General features: G+C 44.2%; 1 protein-coding gene across 2 annotated transcripts in view; it reads right to left on the bottom strand.

The window, feature by feature from the left end:
* The window catches only part of HYDIN (HYDIN axonemal central pair apparatus protein), a 395,035-nt gene that overhangs the window by 136,878 nt on the left and 238,423 nt on the right, over nucleotides 1–19,734 (bottom strand). For both annotated transcript variants that reach the window (XM_066348740.1, XM_066348741.1), the window contains exons 22-23: nucleotides 17,569–17,712; nucleotides 11,636–11,949 (exon numbers count right to left, since the gene is read on the bottom strand). In XM_066348740.1, the coding sequence (XP_066204837.1) occupies nucleotides 11,636–11,949; nucleotides 17,569–17,712 (458 nt within the window). The remainder of the gene's footprint in view (nucleotides 1–11,635; nucleotides 11,950–17,568; nucleotides 17,713–19,734) is intronic.

Here is a 19,734-nt window from a genome sequence, read left to right as displayed (position 1 = left end):
CCCCCTCGTCCTCTTGGGAGAAACTGGCATGCCCATGTCCATAGAGGTATTTCCTCTCCTTTTATTTTTATTAAGAAAAAACTTAAATACAGTCAATTCACCATTTTCAGTATACATTTCTGTGAGTTTGGCTGGATGCATGAAGTTATTTAACCACAACGACAAGACACAGAATATTTTCAGCACCCCCCAAATCTCATGTGCTCCTTTATGTCAACTCCTATCCCAACCTCCAGGCCTTGCCCATCACTGGTTTATTTTCTGCCCTATGATTTTGCCTTTTCCAGAATGTTACATAAATTAAATTATATATCAGGAAGTATTTTGAGTCTGGTTTTTTTTTTTTTTTTTTTTCACTTAATAAATTGCATTTGAGATTCATCATCATCAAAAAAAAAAAAGATTTTAATCATGTTAAAAGTGGGCAAATTCCTAAGCCTCTCTGGGCACAAACACGAAGTCACAATGGCATTTCCATATTTATTGCCTGGCTTTGTGGTCCTACACTTGCTGCACCTCCCAGAATAGGAAGCAAACGACAGATGGAAACAGATGGGGCTGGCTCCCTGCCTCCCCTGTCAGCACGGCTGGCCCTGCCACGTGAGAAGGGGCGTGGACTGCAGATCCACCCAGTACGGAAAGCAGCCTGCCCGAGCCCTCTGACTTTTATTATGTCCCAAAATGCTTCTCACGTGGCACCTGTGCTAAGGTGGAAGTTGGTGGGACATCACTGTGTTGCTGAAACTCAAGCTACTCAGACCTTAGGGGAGTGTATTTTACAAGTTCTCAGAAGGAGTCGATATCGGGGCTTCTGGAACCGCGGTTCTTGCTGCAGCTGTCCACTGGAGTCACCCGAGGAACTGTAAGAACAGCTGATGCCTGACCCCCAGTTGAAGAGTTCTGATTTACTTGGAGTCAGGATATAGAAAAGTTCCCAGCACGATTCTAATGTGCATTCAAGGCTGAGAATCAGACTTATAAGATGGTGGCAGAAAGGTCACACGGAATGGTGATAGAATAAGAGCCCTTCTGTGCTCTGAATGTTTGTGCCCCCCCTTCATGCTAATATCCTAACCCAAGCGGAAGGTGAAGGTACTTGGAGGTGGGGCCTTTGGGAGGTGATTAGGTCATGATGGCTGAGACCTCCTGATTGGGATTAGTGCCCTTATAAAAGAGGCCACTGAAAGCTAGCTTGTCCCTTTCACCGTGTAACCCCCAGGAAAAAGATGCCATCTGTGAACCGGGAAGTGCAGGCCCTCACCGGACACGGAAACGGTCTGCGTTACGATCTTGGACTTCCCAGCCTTCAGAATTGTAAGAAATAAATTTCTGTTGTTTATAAGCCACCTAGCAGCTGGCATTTTGTTACAGCAGCCTGAATGGACTAAGCCAGGCCCTACTTAGATAACTGCCTCCAACAGTTACTCATCACTTACTCTCTACCAGGTATGAATAAGGACTGCCTAATTACATCTTCACAGCGGCTCGCTGAGGTAGGTCCTAGGATGGCGCTCAGCCTCCAGATGACAAAGCTGAGGCTCGCAGACAGGTGGCTGAACCAGGCCAGCCTGGCTCCAAAGCTCATACTCCTAACCGCTTTGCTGGATAGTCCACCTGTTCACCTGTGAGGGCCCCTCCCTCGTGCCATGCCCCGCCCATGGCAGTGACTCACAAAGTAGGCCTTTTCATTTTAAAAGTAATTGAAATCCATGACACAAAGAAGATACGAATGTATTTTCGAGAACCCTCCCCCCCCTTTTTTTTGGACTAAGGGGAACCTGTCCTGACTGTATCTAAAGAAAAGTAAGACACATTTGATCTTGCCCGCGAAGAGACTTCCCACAAAAAGTTTTGCTGCGAGGTGAGTCGTGGCAGAATGTGCCCCAACCGACCATGAAGCCCTCCAGAGGGATTTCTGTGAGAACTGGTCATTTCTACAAAAGCTCCAGAAGGTGTCCCCACTGCTGCATGCTCTTAGATAGGCAGGCAAACATGCCAGCTCTGAAATCTCCCTTACTTCAAAGCTTCAAAGCTCTTTAGAAATATTTTCAAAACAGGATGGTCTTTAAAGTCAATTTCTTTTCATATCTGGTCTTCAGTAGATGTACCTAGCTTTAGGGGGTTTTAATTAATATGAACATTTAGATAAATCAACTACGCTTTCTTTAAGAATCAGATCACTACATGTACCAAGCAGACATAACTCTAACTCAGACGCAGATATATACTGATATGTTCCACTGATTTCTTCAGAAGCCAGCTTAGCTCACACGAAATATCTAAAAGACTGATGCCCTCTACCAATAGTGGAGCCGTTGGGAAGACGTCTTAAAAAGAATGAATCCATAATTAGGTAATTAGAGTTCTTCTATAATAACATAAAAGCTATACAAAAAGTTTTGTAATGCTTAAAATTAAAACGAAAAACAACCCACTTCATTTCTCTGAGGGGTATGAATGTGGTATCTCAGGAGACTGGACTAAACTGAACTGCAAGTAGCCGCAGACTACATGATCCCTAACACAGTGATCACTTTTTGTTAGATACGAAGTGAGTGAACCATCTCCTTCTGCTTGGCCTTGAGTCACTTGTAGGCCAAATACAAAAGCAGGGATTTGCTATACTCAGCGTGGAGTATAAGCAGGTCCACTGGAGCTTGACCTCACACTGTTCTCTTTCACAAGGGGCTTCAAATTTACTAATAATGTCATATTTATAATCCATGTGATGCAACATGGATTTTCATTATTATTCTTAAACTATGTGTATATGTTATATACTTTTGCATATATGATGCAATTTCACAACAAAAAGGGAGTGGATGTCAAGGATATGCGGAGTAATGAGACAATTTCTGATCTTCCAGTGAGGCCATTTCAGTTAAGTGAAAGGGGCCCAAAGCCAGCTTCAACTGGGTTGGAGAGTGCATGTGGAGACAAGTGCCTTGTTGTCTTACGTTGCCTCGCTCAGGGTTGGTGCTTCCTGCAACAAGAGGGTTAGGGAAGGGCTCTCTAGGATGTTGAGCACTTGCAGTTAGGGCGAAGGTGCAGAGAGCTTGAGAAAGAGTGAGAGGCAATTACTGATGGAGAGGAACATGGACAGAAAGTTTGGCCTCGAAAAGCAAGACATCAGAAGGAAGGAAGGAGAGGAGCAAAGTAATCTGAGGTGTGGGCCGGGGGAGACCGGGAGGAAGCCCCATCCGGTGGAGTATGGTGGGAACTGGAGGGGAGGATGGGGAAGCTGAAAGGGAGGAGGGGTCCCGGAACTCTTTCGAGTAAAAACCGGTGCCAATGTACTGACCAGATGGGTACGGAGGGGAGGAGCTGACCCGAGGCAAGGACACACAACCAGACAGGCTGGAAGGTTGGGCGTAGCCTTGGGACTGGTCATGATCGTCGTCACCAGTGGATGACAAATTGCTTTCTAAAGTGATCGTATCAAAGGACACCCTCACTGGCAATGCCTGAGTTTCTGTGCTTCCATATCCTCAACCATGCTGGGTGTGGCCATATTTCATTTTAGCCAAGCTCGTGGGTAGATAGTGGGGTTTAGCTATTGTTTTCATTTCTATTTTCAAGATTACTAATGAGGTAGAATATCTTTCTATATTGGCCATTCATATTTCTCCTTCTGTGTAATAAGTGCTCATTATCTCCCATTTTTAAGTTGAATTATACTTTTTTTCTTCAAAGGCATATGTTATACTTTATGTACACTTATAATAATTTAAAGGTAACAGGTATGCTAGAACCTTCTTTCAGTTTGTGACCTCTCTTTTAACTATTTTTATGGTATGTTGATGACTAAAAGTTCTCAAATTTAATGCAGAAAGTATGAATAGTTTCATTAAGGTTTTGTGCTTTTTGTATCTTGTTGAAAAAATTCTTTCTTGTTCAGAGATCGTCAAGGCATTGTTCGACATTTTCTTCAAACCTAAAAGATTGACTTTCACATTTGTATCTATCCATCATCCTCACTAAATTCTTTTGCTAATTCTAATAATTTGCCTGTAGATTATTTTGAGTTTCTATATGAATAATTATGATAGTTTTATTTCTTTCTTTTAAAATCTAGTCCCTTTTATTTATTTTCATATCTCCCTAAAAGGATTTTAATATTTCATTGTTTTCTCAAGTTATCTTTAATCAGGTTAAGGCATTTTCCCATGAACAATTGTTTAGTTTTATTGAATCTTTTTTCCTTTGTCTGTTGGGATAACCAGATGGTATTCGTTCTTTACTGTAGTAATATGATAAATTACTAGATTTTCTAATGTGGAACTGACTTTGCATTCTCGGAATAAGCCTGACTTGGTCATGATCTCCCATCTTTTTATCCTTTGCAGGTTACTAATATTTTGATAAATATTTTGCATTTCCATTTTGAATTAATGAATGAGAATAGCCTGAAATATTTGTCTCTGACCTGGCTTAATGGGTTTTGGTATGAATATTAAATTAGTTTCACAAAATGAGTTGGGTAATGTTTTTTTTATTATTATTATTTTTCTCTTTAAAAAGCTTGCATAAGTTTGGAATTACTTGTTCCTTTAATGCTTGGAAAAACTTGATTGTAACTACTAGTGTTTTCTTATAGAATGATCTGAAACCATTTATTCAGTTTCTTCAATGGTTGAAAACCATTTGGATTTCATTATAGATATATGTTACAAATATCTTACATATATATTGATATATAAATTATAAATATTAAATATATATATTTAGAGTCAGTTTTGGTAAGTAGTCCCTGACATATGGGTTTCTGTTACCATAGCCTTTTTACTCTTCTAATGTGTCCTCATGTACTAATTTCATTTTTTCAATAAATGCTGTAATGGGCTGAGTTGGTCTCCCTCAAAATATATGCATTGAAGTCCTAGACCCAGTACTATAGAAGATGACTGTATTTGGAGATTGGGTTTTCAGAGGTAATTAAGTTAAAATGAGGTCATTAGGGTGGGCCCTAGCCCGGTATGACCAGTGTCCTCATAACAAGAGGTAATTTGGTCACAGCCATGGATGCGAAGACACAGGGGTAAGATGGCCATCTATAAGCCAGGAAAGAAGCGTGGGACAGATTGTTCCCTCATGGCCCTCGGCAGAAACCAGCCCTGCCCGCACCTTGATCTCCGGAACCTAGCTTCCAGACTGCGAGAAAATAAACTTCTGTTGGTAAAGCCTCCCAGTCTGAGGAACTTTGTCATGGCAGCTCTAGCAAACAACACAAACACTCATGTTCCTTAGAACCTTATCCTTGGGAACTCCTCTTTTGACCCCATTAGCTTCCCATCAGAAATGCTTCCCTTCTAACCCCAGGGCTCCCTACTTGCTTTTGTCACTGACCTAAACTTCCCTGGGAGATGGGAAAGAAAAAACTGCAGAAGCTTAAAGGGTTCTGAGAAGAGTAGGGGCCTATAGGGAAGAGAGAGGGACATTCATGGAAGGGACCAAGGCTCAGGCCAGCTAGGGACACCTGCGGCCCTCAGACCCTGTGAGGCCTCCATGTCCTGAAGTGGCTTCAGACCGATTACAGGAGAAGGTGGCGCAAAGCTGCCTCTGGGATGCTGCTCTCAAACGTGGCCTGGTAGTAACATCACAGAGGTGCCAATCCACTCAACTTTCTCAATTAAGGAATGGCCATAACAGCTGGCCTTTCCTGAGCATGTATTATGTGACAGGCAGTTTCAAGAGCCCTGCAGGTAGGGGCTGAGTCAATTCTCACCATACCTGTATGTGGGAGGCATCCTTATCACCCCACCCCCCAATTTCAGATGAAAAAGCTGAAGCTTAGGGACACTTAGCCACCTGCCACGGTTACATGGGGCAGGCAGCTGAGCACGATCCTGCCTCAGAGGCCGGGCTCTTAGCCTGCACACTGAGCAGCTCAGGACAGCTGGGTGCAAGAACACCCAGGGCCTGCCCCGTGGTGTTCATTAAAGCTAGTTTTGTTTTGAAAGAAAAGTAAAGAATGATGTGTCTCCTAAATATTTACATATTTTAAAAATTAGATCCTAGGCCCTGGCTGGTTGGCTCAGCGGTGGAGCGTCGGCCTGGCGTGCGGGCGGCCCGGGTTCGGTTTCCGGCCAGGGCACATAGGAGAAGTGCCCATTTGCTTCTCCACCCCCCCCCCTTCCTCTCTGTCTCTCTCTTCCCCTCCCGCAGCCAAGGCTCCATTGGAGCAAAGATGGCCCGGGCGCTGGGGATGGCTCCTTGGCCTCTGCCCCAGGCGCTAGAGTGGCTCTGGTTGTGGCAGAGCGATGCCCCGGAGGGGCAGAGTATTGCCCCCTGGTGGGCAGAGCGTGGCCCCTGGTGGGCATGCCGGGTGGATCCCAGTCGGGCGCATGCGGGAGTCTGTCTGACTGTCTCTCCCTGTTTCCAGCTTCAGAAAAAGAAAAAAAAAAAATTAGATCCTAGTGCAAAGCAAGGGCCTGCCCTGATCGTGGGGTCTGGGCTGAGCTGGCTACAGGGTGGAGTGGTGGGGAAGACAGGGAGGCACTCCGGGCCTGGCCCTCCCGAGCCACTCGTGGGCCCTCACCTGCTAAGGCCTGGCCTCGGCCTTGCCGAACACAGCCTGGGCCAGGAAAGGAGTTTCTACCCTTGGTGAGAAGGAAAAGGAGTCTGGGTCCATTGCCCAGTTATCTGAGGACCTATAGCTCTAACACTTCAGGATCTTGGGGAGCACTTTACCTAGCAGTGCTTGGTACAAAGAAACGAGGGGAGGATGGCACCCTCAGGGGACCAATTCCAGAGTTCCTTTCTTATCTCGGGGACATACACACTTTACAGACATCTCTCATTTCATCCTCACAATAAGTCCTTTAGGTTTCTACATTATCTCCACCTCACGGTTAAGTAAACCCAGGCCCCCAGATAGGCCAGAAGGACATGGCCAGAATGACTGAGCTGAGTTTCAACCAGCCACATCCCACCATAGACCAAGACCTCAACTACCACTACTATTATATACTCTGTCTCTACATTATCTCCACCTCACGGTTAAGTAAACCCAGGCCCCCGGATAGGCCAGAAGGACATGGCCAGAATGACTGAGCCGAGTTTCAACCAGCCGTGTCCCACCATAGACCAAGACCTCAACTACCACTACTATTATATACTCTGTCTTAGGAGAGTTTCACTTTCAAGAAACCGAGGAATGACGAAGAGAAAGATGGAAGCCTCCAGCAAACGAGGCTCCCTCCACCCCCTCCCAGCCCCTCTACCCTCCTCTTCTAATCACAATATTGGACAACGTATGCTCATCACAGAAAAATCAATGTGAGAACAACATGTGTTCTTTGCTCCAGGGCTGAGCTCCCTCAGGCCCTTGTATTCGATTTATTTATAATCTGATTTGGAAATAAAAAGGCAAAGCTGTCCTTGGAGACCTCTTGGCTCAGGTGCTTTAAGTTCCAGCATTGACTCAGCTTTGCAGCTCCGAGCCCGGGCAGAGATAGCAGCCCAGCCAGCATCTGCTTGGCTCTCTCTGGCCTCTGAGAAGCAAGAGGTTCAGGTGCGGCTGCCCCGCGCTCCGCTCTCAGACAGATGCTGGGAAGCCTCACGTTCTCCTCCAGCTGAGCAGTCAGGCTGAAGAGACAGACCCGGTTCTGGCACGTTCCCACGTGCTGGCTCTGCCCCTAGGTTTCGTCCTAGCCCCGCTTCACATGTGCATGTGTGAGCGGCACAGACTATCAGAACCCTGTTACACACGTGGATGCAGAGGGACGAGCATGTTTCAAAGCCAGGGACTGGCCTCTCCTCCCACAGAGCGCAGAGTTAGCATGCTTGTCCATTTCACTCCTGTTTTTGTTCTTCTATGTGACAGGAGGGTCGAAAACACTCAAATAAGAGAGATTTCTTTAAATGTATGAGTCAGAATTGCCAACAAAATCACACACACGCACACAGGCACACACGGCAGATGTATGGGTGCTGTGACAGGAAGGAATGAGAGAGTCTAGGCATCTTCATAGCCCGCCTGATAAAAGAAGAAAAGCCTCTTTTATCTTTGTTTCTTTTACTAACTGTAAGGCCTGGAGCAATTCTAATTGGAAAAAAGGTCAGTGTTGGTATATCTGATAAAAGTGACCTTTAGTCAATAAGTGCTTTGTGCTTTCCTAATGGCCTGCACGGAGAGAGCCTATCTGGAGGCTGAGTGGCATTTTTATTTATTTTTTTGCTATTCAAGGTGGCATTATGCCTTGAACCTTTCCATTTGGCAGGTACCAGGAAACCGACAGAAAAGAATCTTAAACCAGTTATGAAAGGATTCTCCCCTCAGCACAATAATAATGGGAGCAGGTGGAGCAGCCGATTAAAAAATACCCTGTGAGGATGACTCTGTGCTAATGACCGTGCCCGGCTCTGGGACCCACAGGCAACAGGGTAGACCTGCTCTCTGGCCTCACGGGTATTAAGAGCCAGCTGCGAAGTTGGACAGTGAGCCATGATTACAAATGTGACAAGTCCCCAAGGAGATGGGCAGCCAGTGCTTAAGACAGGAGCTCTCGTCTAGGGAAGAGTCTCGGCAAAGGCTTCCCTGGGGAAGGACGTTTAAGCTGAGGTATGATGCGGGGTGGAGGGCAGGGGCTAGCTGGGTGAAGAGTGGGGAAGAGCTTACAGCAGAGAAAGAGAGAGCAGTTAGACAGGAATGGCTCTGGATAGGACAGAGGCCAGCCGGCAAGGTCAGTCAGTGTGGAAAGGGCAGAGAGAAATGCAGGGGCCAGCACTTGCTGAGCCTTGTAGAACACAGAAGTATTTCGTACTTTATCCTAAAGAGGTAGAATAGGTGAACCTGGTGACAGATTTGATGAAGTGGGTGGGGCTAGAGAGAGGAAGGAACCTGGACGACTCACAGGACAGTGATGCCATCGTTCCTGGGACAGGGGACCCTAGGGGAGAGGCAGGGAGGACACGAGGGGAGAGCCTGGGTTACAGCAGGGCACGGTGGATGGGGTCGCCTGGGAGACATCCAGGCGGGGCGGTCAGGAAGGCGGTGGCCTGGGTCTGGGTGGGGAGACATAGTTAGGCCACAGCAGGGCTCCGTGAAGCTGTGGGGTGAGAGCAGTTGTCAGGAAGAGCAGAGGGCCGGGAGGGGACCTTGTGTCCTCCTAGTCCAGCGGAGTCGTGGCTGGCCGAGAGCTGAGGACGCGTGGGGGGAAAGGAGAGTATGGTGTTATTCGAGTCAAGAAAGGAACGTGTTTCAGGAAGGCAGGACTGGGCAACTGTGCTGAATGCTGCTAAGAGTTACCTTTCTGAAAAACACCTGATTTGATTATAAATCTCACCACTGCCTCCAAGAAAGAGCCGAAGCTCCTTATCATGAAACATACCAAGATGCTCACACACCTCTGCCGATCTACCTCCCAGACGCGTCTCCCTGACTTCTCCCCTGCCAGAGAGTCTACATGGTAGCCGGGCCGACACACCCCTGTCCACACTGGTTGGCGGTGCCGTTGGCTTGTCCGGTGTTCATTTTCTCATGTGTCAGTTTTTGTCGAGAGGTTGGCCCCACCCCTACCCCATTCAGTCCACGGGGTTCGGAGGTCATCGTTGCAGCCCTTGGTGTGGGGCATGTGGCTGGGACAGTAATAATAAGTGCTTTGCCCTCCCCAGATGGTGACTGGTTGAGGGAGGGGACAGGTAACGTGATTAAAGTGGTCTGATCAGAGTGAATCTCATGGAAGTTCTGGAATAAAGGCCCATGTTCCTTCCCTGTGGACCATGGCCCCAGGAGTGAAGGCAGCCACGTGGGGACCATGGGAGAGCTGCTCTGAGAATGTGGCGAGCACATGGAAGACAGCAGAGACACTGGCTCTGGTGACACTATTTGAGTCCTTCAGTTAAGCCAGGCCGGGAGCCAGAATGAATCTGGACTTATGAGTTGTGGGAACCAATAAATGTCCTTTCCTTTTTATTTTTGCTTAGGGTCAGGTTTCCTGTCACTTGCAATAGAATTCTATCCATGGATCCTAACTAATATAAACATACCATTTTTGTTACTTAGAAGATGTTCCTGCTTCTCCATCTGGAACACTTAACGGTGCTTCTAAGCGCAGCTCCCCGGCTCCTCTGAGCAGTCACCCCTCTGTCGTTCCTGGGAGCCTGGCATGATCACATGTCCACTGTGGTTGACACATATGCTTCCCCAACAGCCTCAGACCAGGGAGCATATCTTATTACCTTTTATATTCCTGATGTCTCACACATTACCTGGTGCAGAAGAATCACTTATCAAATTTTTTCTGAATGACTCTCCAATGAATGAATAAGTGAATGAATGAATGAATGAATGAATGAAAAATGAATTATTAGCAGAACCTCAATACTAAGATATAGAAAGATACTGAAGAACGTGAAAGAATAGTTAAATGAATGCTTAAACTAATAAAAAATTGAGCATATCATCTCTAGTATTGGCCAAGTACATTTTTAAAATGTCATTATTTTAATTATGGAAATAGCTGCTCACAAATAAAAATTAAATAAAGCATATCCCTTGCTCCCAGATGGAATGAACTCATTTAGCTATGTTACATCAGAATAACTTCACAGAATCTGGTATTTGAAGCTCATTAGGTCAGGTTGACTAGTTTTTCGATAATAATTTTAAATGCTCATTCTCTACAGAATTTCATTTCAAACCTAAACAGTTCTTGACATCTAAAGGTCAGGTTCCATCGCCTGGGCCTGGGCCCGGGCCTGGCTTTAGTGCTATGCTGGGTCATCCTTAGATGTCTACAGAAAACATCCAGAGCAAGCCATCATTACTGTGGCAACAAGTGCTGGAAAGGACAGGGTGGCTGCCACAGACAAGATGAAGATTGTGTACAGGAAGCCCCAACAAGCCAAGGAAACATGAGGCCTCAGTGAAGCATGGCCACTCAACATTCAGTGCTGAAAACAGAGCTGTCAAAACATCCAATCAAGAAACACACAGAAGCCCATTTGTCCCGGTCACGAATGAGGCTAGAGCCCGATGAAAACCTTCCTGAGGCCTGACTAACACAGACTGTTTACATTTTTAAAAAGGAGTGGTTTCCAAATTAAGTTTGGATTTAGCTTCTAATTGAACTCAAATTTAATTGAACAGAAAAGATACCTCTAAACACAAATATTGTGAAGACAGCTTCTCCCTTTCAGTACTCATCACCTCCCGCTATTTTGAACACAGGTGAGTATGTATATATCCATATATGGGTTGGAATGAACCCCACTGAACTATGCAGAACGTGGGGCTCAGTGCAGCACACTGTCCATGCATCGTGCTGTGCCATTCACGCTCTGGGTTTGAAATGCTTATTAAGAAAACTGTACAAAGGCTTTATTTTTTAGTGACAAGTTTCTAATGATCCAACCGCTAGATTCAAAATTAAAGCAGGCCTATGCATATTGCTCTGTTAATTTGGTGGAAACTGGGGTTTTCAAAGAGGTTTTATCTGGCTTTTCGTGTTTGGAAATCTAGGAGAAGACTACGAGTTTAGGCTCTATGTTATTTTCGTCAGTAACTAGTTGTCAGAACCAAGAATGTTCATGAAAGACCAGTGCAGAGAAATTAGGAACCCAGTGCAAAGCGCCCCAAGGAGAAAAACATAAACAGAGAGCAGAGCTCGGAGGGCAACTCAGTGGGTGGTACCTTATTTGATTTTCCTCATCGTTCAGCCGGAAGAACCAGTGAAACTTCACAACGAATGGGCTGCAGTTGGTGACCGTCACGTAGCGGATCATGTCGGTGTCATTCAGGATACAGCCAAAGTCCAGCTCCTGGGTCTCGAAGCGGAGGTTGGGGAAATGCACCTCCCCTCTCAGATTCAGGGTATCCACCTGAGGATGCTCCAGGTACTTGATTGCTAGAGTTTCTTCTGCCACCCAGTTGTTGAAATCCTGCTTGTGGGAAGGGTCAAATTTGACCAGCAGGTTTTTCTCTTCACCAGTCTTCAGTTTAATAGGCTGTAAACAAGATAATGGGGCATTACTAACCTTTGCACTATGCATGTCCAACCTGATACATGAAAACAGGACAGCCAAAGTTATTTCAATTTATTTATGTATATACACATACAGATACATGCATTCATATACATAATGCTATGAAATACACATATACCACACTTTATCGATATTATAGATATGATAAATATTCACACATATTTTCTTAGTTGAATATGAAAGCAAGGAAAATCCAGAGAGGAATTATTTGAAGGAAGGGATTTTGATAAAGAGTGGTGAGGCTCTAAAGATCAAGGAGCTGTAAAGAAGAAAATCTACAATGAATAAGTATTATAAAAATATTCTTAACTGAAAATAAATTAGATGATAAAATGCTCTTCCTACACAGGTGGGAAAAGGTCTTCGCTTAAGGAATTTCAAAAAGGCTTTCTAAAGCACTGGGGGAGGGGATCTGTAGAAAATGACCCAGAAAGGGACGCATTAGGTAATTGAATTTCTTTTCTGACGTCCGCGATTCTAACGCTTCAGCACAGTGTTAGCTCCTTTCTGCTGTGTGCTATTCAACTTAAAAATGACACTCCACAGCTGTACCGGGTTTGTTGGGTAGATCTCGATTGTCCTTTTTCTCTCTTTGATTCAAATCCGCATGTGTTCCTTGATCCCAAGGCCACAGTAACACCTTGCCATAGAAAGCCTGACTAGGAGTTGGCTTTTTTTAGGAATTGCCCAATTCCCACATTTAATCGGCATAAAAGCTGCCTCCTGGTTTTGCAGATAGTGCTGGGAGGCCGTCAGGAGGAAAGCACACAGGAACGAATCAGTTTCCAGAGCACTGCCCTCCCCACTGAGTTTTAAGGTTCAGGTATTCAACTGTGTGTTCACATCAGAGCACATGATTAGATGGTTTCAGGTGACAGTGCCAATCACTTGATTCAGGGGTCAGAGAGAGGGTAGTGACTCTTCAGATGGCTAATCCGGCCCGAGAGCCTGGCTGGCCACTTGGCACAGCTGGCTGGGCATACTTTAGAACCTGCTCTTGTAGACCATGGCATCTGCAGAACTTGGTGTCACAATGCTTAGTGTTTAAATATCTTTGAAGATTGACTCCCTCCCTCACACCAGAGTAATCCCTTTTGTTTTGTGGAAAAGATACATATCAATGCAATGAATGCTATATTATATATCAAAACCCAAAGAAGAAATTAGAAACTTATCCAAAATTTCACCATATATTATCTCTCAGAGTTCACATTTGATACATTAATTAGTCCAGATATGATGGATGGCTGAATAAAATTTTACAAAAATAGAGCGAGACTAATTTATTTTAAAATATCACACCTGAAATTTTTCTCGGAAAAGAATCTGAAAAAGAAATCTTATACAAGAGATATGAATCCTAAAATCATGGACCCTGGAGCCACGCTGCTTAGGTTCAAATCCTGGTCTCCCGGTTACTAGCTATACGAGTGTGGGCAAAGTTAGTTGATTTTCTTAGCCCTCAGCTTTTCCATCTGTAAAATAGGGTCAATAATAGGACCTACCATTTTTTTAAGAGGATGAAATGAGTTAATGTACATGGGATGTCTTCAGAGCAGTGCTTATGGTATATAAATGCCAATTATTACTATTATCCCTTACAACCAAGAAAAAAGATGGTTAAATACTAAGTGGTTTCATCTTAGACAGTATCTTACCAACACTCAACTGTAAAGGGGAGGAAGTCAGCATGCTTATGCTTACCTCACCTCCCAGCTGTTATAGGTTGTAGCATTCATTTTTAAAAGCCAAGGTATAAAACATTCTGTTCTGAAATCATACCCCCAAACGTTGTTTAGTCTCAGGCGTTGAGTTAAATGAACTCAGTCCTCCTCCCAGTCTTTTTCTCATAGTGTCCCCCCATCCCCCCGGCACTTCTGGGTTCTTGTGAATGACGGTATTTCATTGGCAAATCAGTTTTTCAACAAGGTTCATGAGTGCTTCATTCATCGAGTCCTTGCACATTTAATCGGCATAAAAGTCCTTGCATTCTGAGAGTGTCTGCCTGTTGCCTTTATACTCAAAGGACAATTTGACTGGTTATAAAATTCTTGGGTCACACTTCCTTTCTCTCAAACCTCTGAAGCATTACTCTGTTGTCATCTGCCATTGAGTAGTATTGTGGGGAAGTCCAAGGTTAAAATCTCCCCCTGATGGGGTCTCTTCTTTTCTGTTCAGATGCCATTGGATTCTTTGATTAGCAATAAGACCAGTAACTTAAAAGATATGTCTCACTGTTGAATATTCTAGATCATATTGTCCCAGGACAAGGTGTGGCTTTATGTTAAAAATATTTTTAAAATATTCCGTTTGTATTTTCAGAAGGTAAGAATGATGAAAAGCAAGTCAATGTTGTGCCCATCTTCCTCTTACCCAGGCCAACTATTCCTGTCCCCTGAAGTAAACAAGGTTGCAAGTGTTTTCTCTGTTCTCGTGGAACTACTATGTGCATATAAGATCAAATTTGTATCTGTATTCTTTTATTTTTTTGCACCTGTGATAGCCTAATACGCACTCTTGGTTTGCACTTTGCTATTTTTTACTAGGAGAGCACTCATTAGTGTACATAGAGCTGCCCTATTCTTTTTAACAACTGTATTCTATTCCATCATATAATTCTGCCACATTTATTTAACTAATCTCCTTTTGATGGGTATTGGCTCAACAACTGTATTTTATTCCATCATATAATTCTGCCACATTTATTTAACTAATCTCCTTTTGATGGGTATTGGCTCCCAATCTTCTGCTCTTATACTCAGTGTTGCAATGACTGTCCTTGCATATATGTCATCTTGTCTATGTCTGTAGGATACATTCCTAAGAGGGGAATAAGTAGGTCAAACAATATGGGCATTTAAAATTTTGATACTACCACCACACTGTCTTCCAATGTACGCTTCAACACTGTGGGGTAATCCATGTTTCCATGTGCCCTTCATAATACAAAGCACTATCTAATTTTGCTCTTTGCCAATCTGATAGAGAAAAAAAAAAACGTTTTGTAGTAATTTTAATTTGCATTCCTTCTAATATGATTAAAATTTAGCATGTTTTCAAATACTTAAGAGCCATTTTATTTTTTGTGTGTGAATTCTCTGTTCATTTCCTTTGGTATTTTTCTTGTTGATTTACAGAAGCTCTTTATTGTTTGAATTCTATGTATGTTTATATTATAAAAGATCAAACTGTACTATAAGAGTTATTACAAGAAACATTAGTTCCTGATCCACCCTGGCATTCCAACAATCCAGAAGCTGCCATTTCTCAATTCTTGTAGTTGGGCTGGTCTTTAGTACCATCTCCTTGGGCCGAGAGGAGACGATAAGGTGGTGGGCACATCCCAGAGAGCTGGGATTACTCTGGGGTGCCGACACGGACTCTAGAAACATGAACTTTCCCCAAACCTTTTGATCAGTTTCTCTGGGGAAGAGCACTTACCTTTGTGACTTGGAATAGAAGCCAGCTGCCCGTGTCTTTCGTGTGGGTATTGGGTGGAACAGCTGCCTGGTGCACACGGAATCCCTCTGTTTTAACACTCTGCTCACATTTGTTGTTTCTGAGCCCAGGCTTCTGGGGCTGAATGACCCTCACAAGTTTGCAGCCTCACTGGCAAGTGTTCTAGGTGGCAGGTTTTCGTGCCTTTTTGTCAACCTACCCGGTGGTCGGCAAACTCATTAGTCAACAGAGCCAAATATCAACAGTATAACGATTGAAATTTCTTTTGAGAGCCAAATTTTTTAAACTTCAATTATATAGGTAGGTACATTCCTTATCGAGGTAGCACCCGCACGTGGTATTTTGTGGAAGAGCCACACTCAAGGGGCCAAAGAGCCGCATGTGGCTCATGAGCCACGGTTTGCCGACCACTGACCTACTCCATCCTCATTCTAGCTTTCAGAATTCATTTAAATCTCTCAGTATTTGGTTACACCATCCTCTTCCCACTTTATTTTATTGCTCTGAGCTTCTTTGCCTTTGAACATTTCTACTTTTACCTTACTAAGATTTCAAAAGTGGATCTAATCCACCACCCAGGTTGAGAAAGCTGCTCACGTCTAAATTTCCATTTTCTCACCCATCTATTTTCCTTGGCTCTGTGAGTTCACTCTTCATTTCTCTTTGAACATTTGTATCTCATCCTTGGGCTCTTTTTAAAGACAGGTCTTATCATCTGTAATTTCTTTGAGCCTGTGGAGAACTACATGTTGATACTTCTGGTCTTCTTCCTTGCCTCAGTCTCCTTGTAGTAGATTTTCATCTGCCTTCTGCTTATGATCATTTCCTCCTTTTATTTCTCTGTTCAAAGATCTTAGCTGGCTTTTTTCCCCTACCTCATGCTTGTGCATGAGACTCACTAAAGAACTAGTGAGGAGGTGGAGGGGAGGGCAGCCGTGCACTTTATAGCCACAAGTCAGGTACTATCTGCAATGCCCTCTCACCAAGTGGCTCTGACCCCCTCTGCCCTAAAGAACCATCTCTCCGAGAGTAGCTCACAGCAAATCTCCTAAGTCATGGGCTTCCTCTTTTGAGATCTCGCGATGTTTGCCTGCCCTTCCCTCCTCCTTTACACCATCGTCTGTTGGCTGATGGTGTGTAGGTCTGGCTTCTCTTCAATCCTCCTTCCTACAGCTCTGCCATGGCACTAGCCCCGTGGCTCAGCTGTTCCCACTGGTTTCCTCATGCCCAGCAAAGGGTCACAGGGGTACTCTCATAGAGATATGCAGAGAACACTGCATCCTGCCCTAAACTGGTGAGCTCAGGCCCCCTCCCTCAGCCTGGCTCAGATTTCTGTGTCTGAACATAGGCTGGCTGCTTCCACATTGGGCTTTGGCTGTTTCTTCATTTCCTTGAGTATAGAGTTTTGGAAGGATTTGAGGGAGGGGAGGAAAAAGATTTTTACTATCCTTAGTGTGAAGTGATTGTTTTTCTTTTTTTTTTTTTAATGAGTGAGAGACAGAAAGAAGGACAGATAGGGACAGACAGACAGAAAGGGAGGGAGATGAGAGCCATCAATTTTTTGTTGAGTCACCTTAGTTGTTCATTGATTGCTTTCTCATATATGCCTTGACTGGGGGGACTATGGATGAGCCAGTGACCGCTTGCTCAAGCCCGTGACCTTGGGCTCAAGCCAGCGACCTTAGGGCTCAAGCCAGAAACTATGGGGTCATGTCTATGATCCCACACTCAAGCCAGCGACCCCACTCTCAAGCTGGTGAGCCCGCGCTCAAGCTGGCAACGTCAGGGTTTTGAACCTGAGTCCTCTGCGAACCAGTCCGACACTCTATCCACTGTGCTACCACCTGGTCAGGCTGAAGTGACTGTTTTCTAAAGATTAGTTTCATTGTATGAAAGGGTCATCATAATGAGTCAGAAGTTCTTACACTATTCACATGTTTTTCTACTGACTGATATTGGGATTTACTTAGGACTTATTTAAAATTGTCTTCTTTCCTCATTGTTTCCTGGATTCTTGATACTTCTCTGGACTGGAATTAGCTGGTGGACTGACATTACTCTCTCCCTTTTTCACACACATGGGCCCCCGGGAGCTTGTTAGGACAGGGCCCTGTCAGTTACCGTGGGAGCCGAGGGCAGTGGGGATCTGTCAGTGCCACAGATGAAGAAGGGCCGGTTCGTAGAGAGCAGCACACTCAGGGGCAGGGTGGAGATGTTCTTCATGACCAACGGCTGGTATTCAGATTTCAAGACAGTGCCTGGTTTCTGCCAAAAAAAAGGAACAAGAGGAAACAAACCAAATTATGGTAAACAGTAAACATAGTAAGGCTCTAGCAACAAAAGTCTCATGTATGAGTGTGTGCACACACAATTTTTTTTCTCTTGTAGAAATTTAGATAAATCATTTGGAATATATGATGGATTACTAAGAAGTCAAACTACATAATTCAGAAAACAGATTAGATGTCTTACTCTCCTGTTGCCTGGTTTAAAAAAAAAACCAAAACTATATAAGCCATGCCTTTGGATAGAACTATTACTGTAGAAGTTCCACAATGCCATGAAACAAACTCTCTAATAAATTAATGATAGCTTGTGGAAGAACCCATGTATCATTATTATGAATAAAACTTTTCTTCCTTTTGCGACATTTTTTCCATGTTCAAAATATTTTATTTGCCAATATATTTATCTTGTTAAATTGACAACGCTCATAACTATTTCCTCTATATTTTCCCTGGTAACACTGGGGCAGTTTATTTAGAAGCCTCTTTTTACTCTGTTGAGCATCAAACATAATTTTTCAGCTGGAGAAGGCACTGAAAACGGATCCTGAGCCACATGTATCTGGTCAGAGTGGATTTTTCTCTTTCTGATGTTGGGTTCCACATTACTTCTTACATGTCCTGGAGAGGCGGTCCTTTAATATCAGCTGCAGGTGACCTGAAGCCTCACCCTGTGGCCTCCAAAGAGAACCTCCTTCCAATCGTCCCTTGGCTCTTCTAACACCTCTAGCCCGTGTGTCTCAGTCCTCTCGGTTTTGATTTGCTCTTCCTCCTTGTTCTGGTGTGTTACAGCCTCCCGACTCCACATTTCCCTCTGACTCTGTCTCTACTTTTTCATCCAGCACAGCCTTCCTTCCACTATGGTCGCTCTGGGCGAGCCTGTGTGACCAGCATCCATTGTGCCTTAGTTTGCTGCTATAACAAACATAGACTGAATGATTTAAACAACAAGACATTTATATATCACAGTTCTGGAATCTGGGAAGTCCAAAATGAAGGTGCCAGCAGATCTGGTGTCTGGTGAAGGCCCGCTTTCTGGCTTGTAGATGGCTATCTTCTCACCGTGTCCTTACATGGCTGAGAGAGAGATTATCTCTCTTATCTCTTCTTCAAAGGGCACTAATTCCATTAATGAAGGCCCCACCTTCATGACCTAATCACCTCTCAAAGGCTCTACCTCCAACACCATCACTTTGGGGATTAGGGCTTTGATATATGAATTTGGGGAGACAGAGCCATTCACTGTAGACAGCTGGCTTGTCTCCTGCCTTGGTTTTGTTCCAGTAGCCCCCATGAAAGGGTTTGGTTTGGCACTTCCCATGAGATGCCAACCGTTGTTTCCCTCCCTTTAAAATGGTAAAACAGGTACTGGGCTTACCTTGTATTTGCAGATTGCATACCAGAGTTTGGGGGAGGGATAAAGCAGCACTTGGGGGCTATCAAAGGCCACATGGAGATATGTCTACCCAGTGACCTTCCCCCAGCAGTGATCTGCTGTGTCACTGCATGTAGCTTTGAAGTAAAGAAGCCAAACGTGATTGGTTTTGGCAAGAGGCCATTTAGAGGTTAGTGATGAGAAGGAGTCGATGCACATAGAATCTGTTCTATTTTAAAATGACCCCTTTCTCTCTGGGTTGTTTGTCTCCCAAATATCAGCAGACATGATTTGCTGCTGAACTTCATGAAGCAAACTGGCTGCTGGTTTCAATTGACCTTTTCAGTTCCACAAAGATGTGGTTTGTTTCATTTCTGTGGCTTATGAATGGTACAATAGTTATACAGTAGATCAAATCCAAGGAAATGGTCATAGAAAAATTGTTCCTGTAGGCTGCGTTGGTGTCATTATAGTCTAAAGTACTAAGTCGGATACACTGCCTTGAGCTGAGAATAAGGAGACATCATAGATAATTGGGTGTTATATAAGTAAATCTGAATACTGAGAGCTAGCAGGTCTCTTGCACAGACTGAGTAACAAAGATGAAATTCTTCATTGTCCTTGATA

The sequence above is a fragment of the Saccopteryx leptura genome, chromosome 9 (genome assembly GCF_036850995.1).
Source record: "Saccopteryx leptura isolate mSacLep1 chromosome 9, mSacLep1_pri_phased_curated, whole genome shotgun sequence".
NCBI lineage: Eukaryota > Metazoa > Chordata > Mammalia > Chiroptera > Emballonuridae > Saccopteryx > Saccopteryx leptura.
The sequence above is the reverse complement of the archived record's forward strand: the minus strand, read 5'-3'. Positions and strand labels throughout refer to the sequence as shown.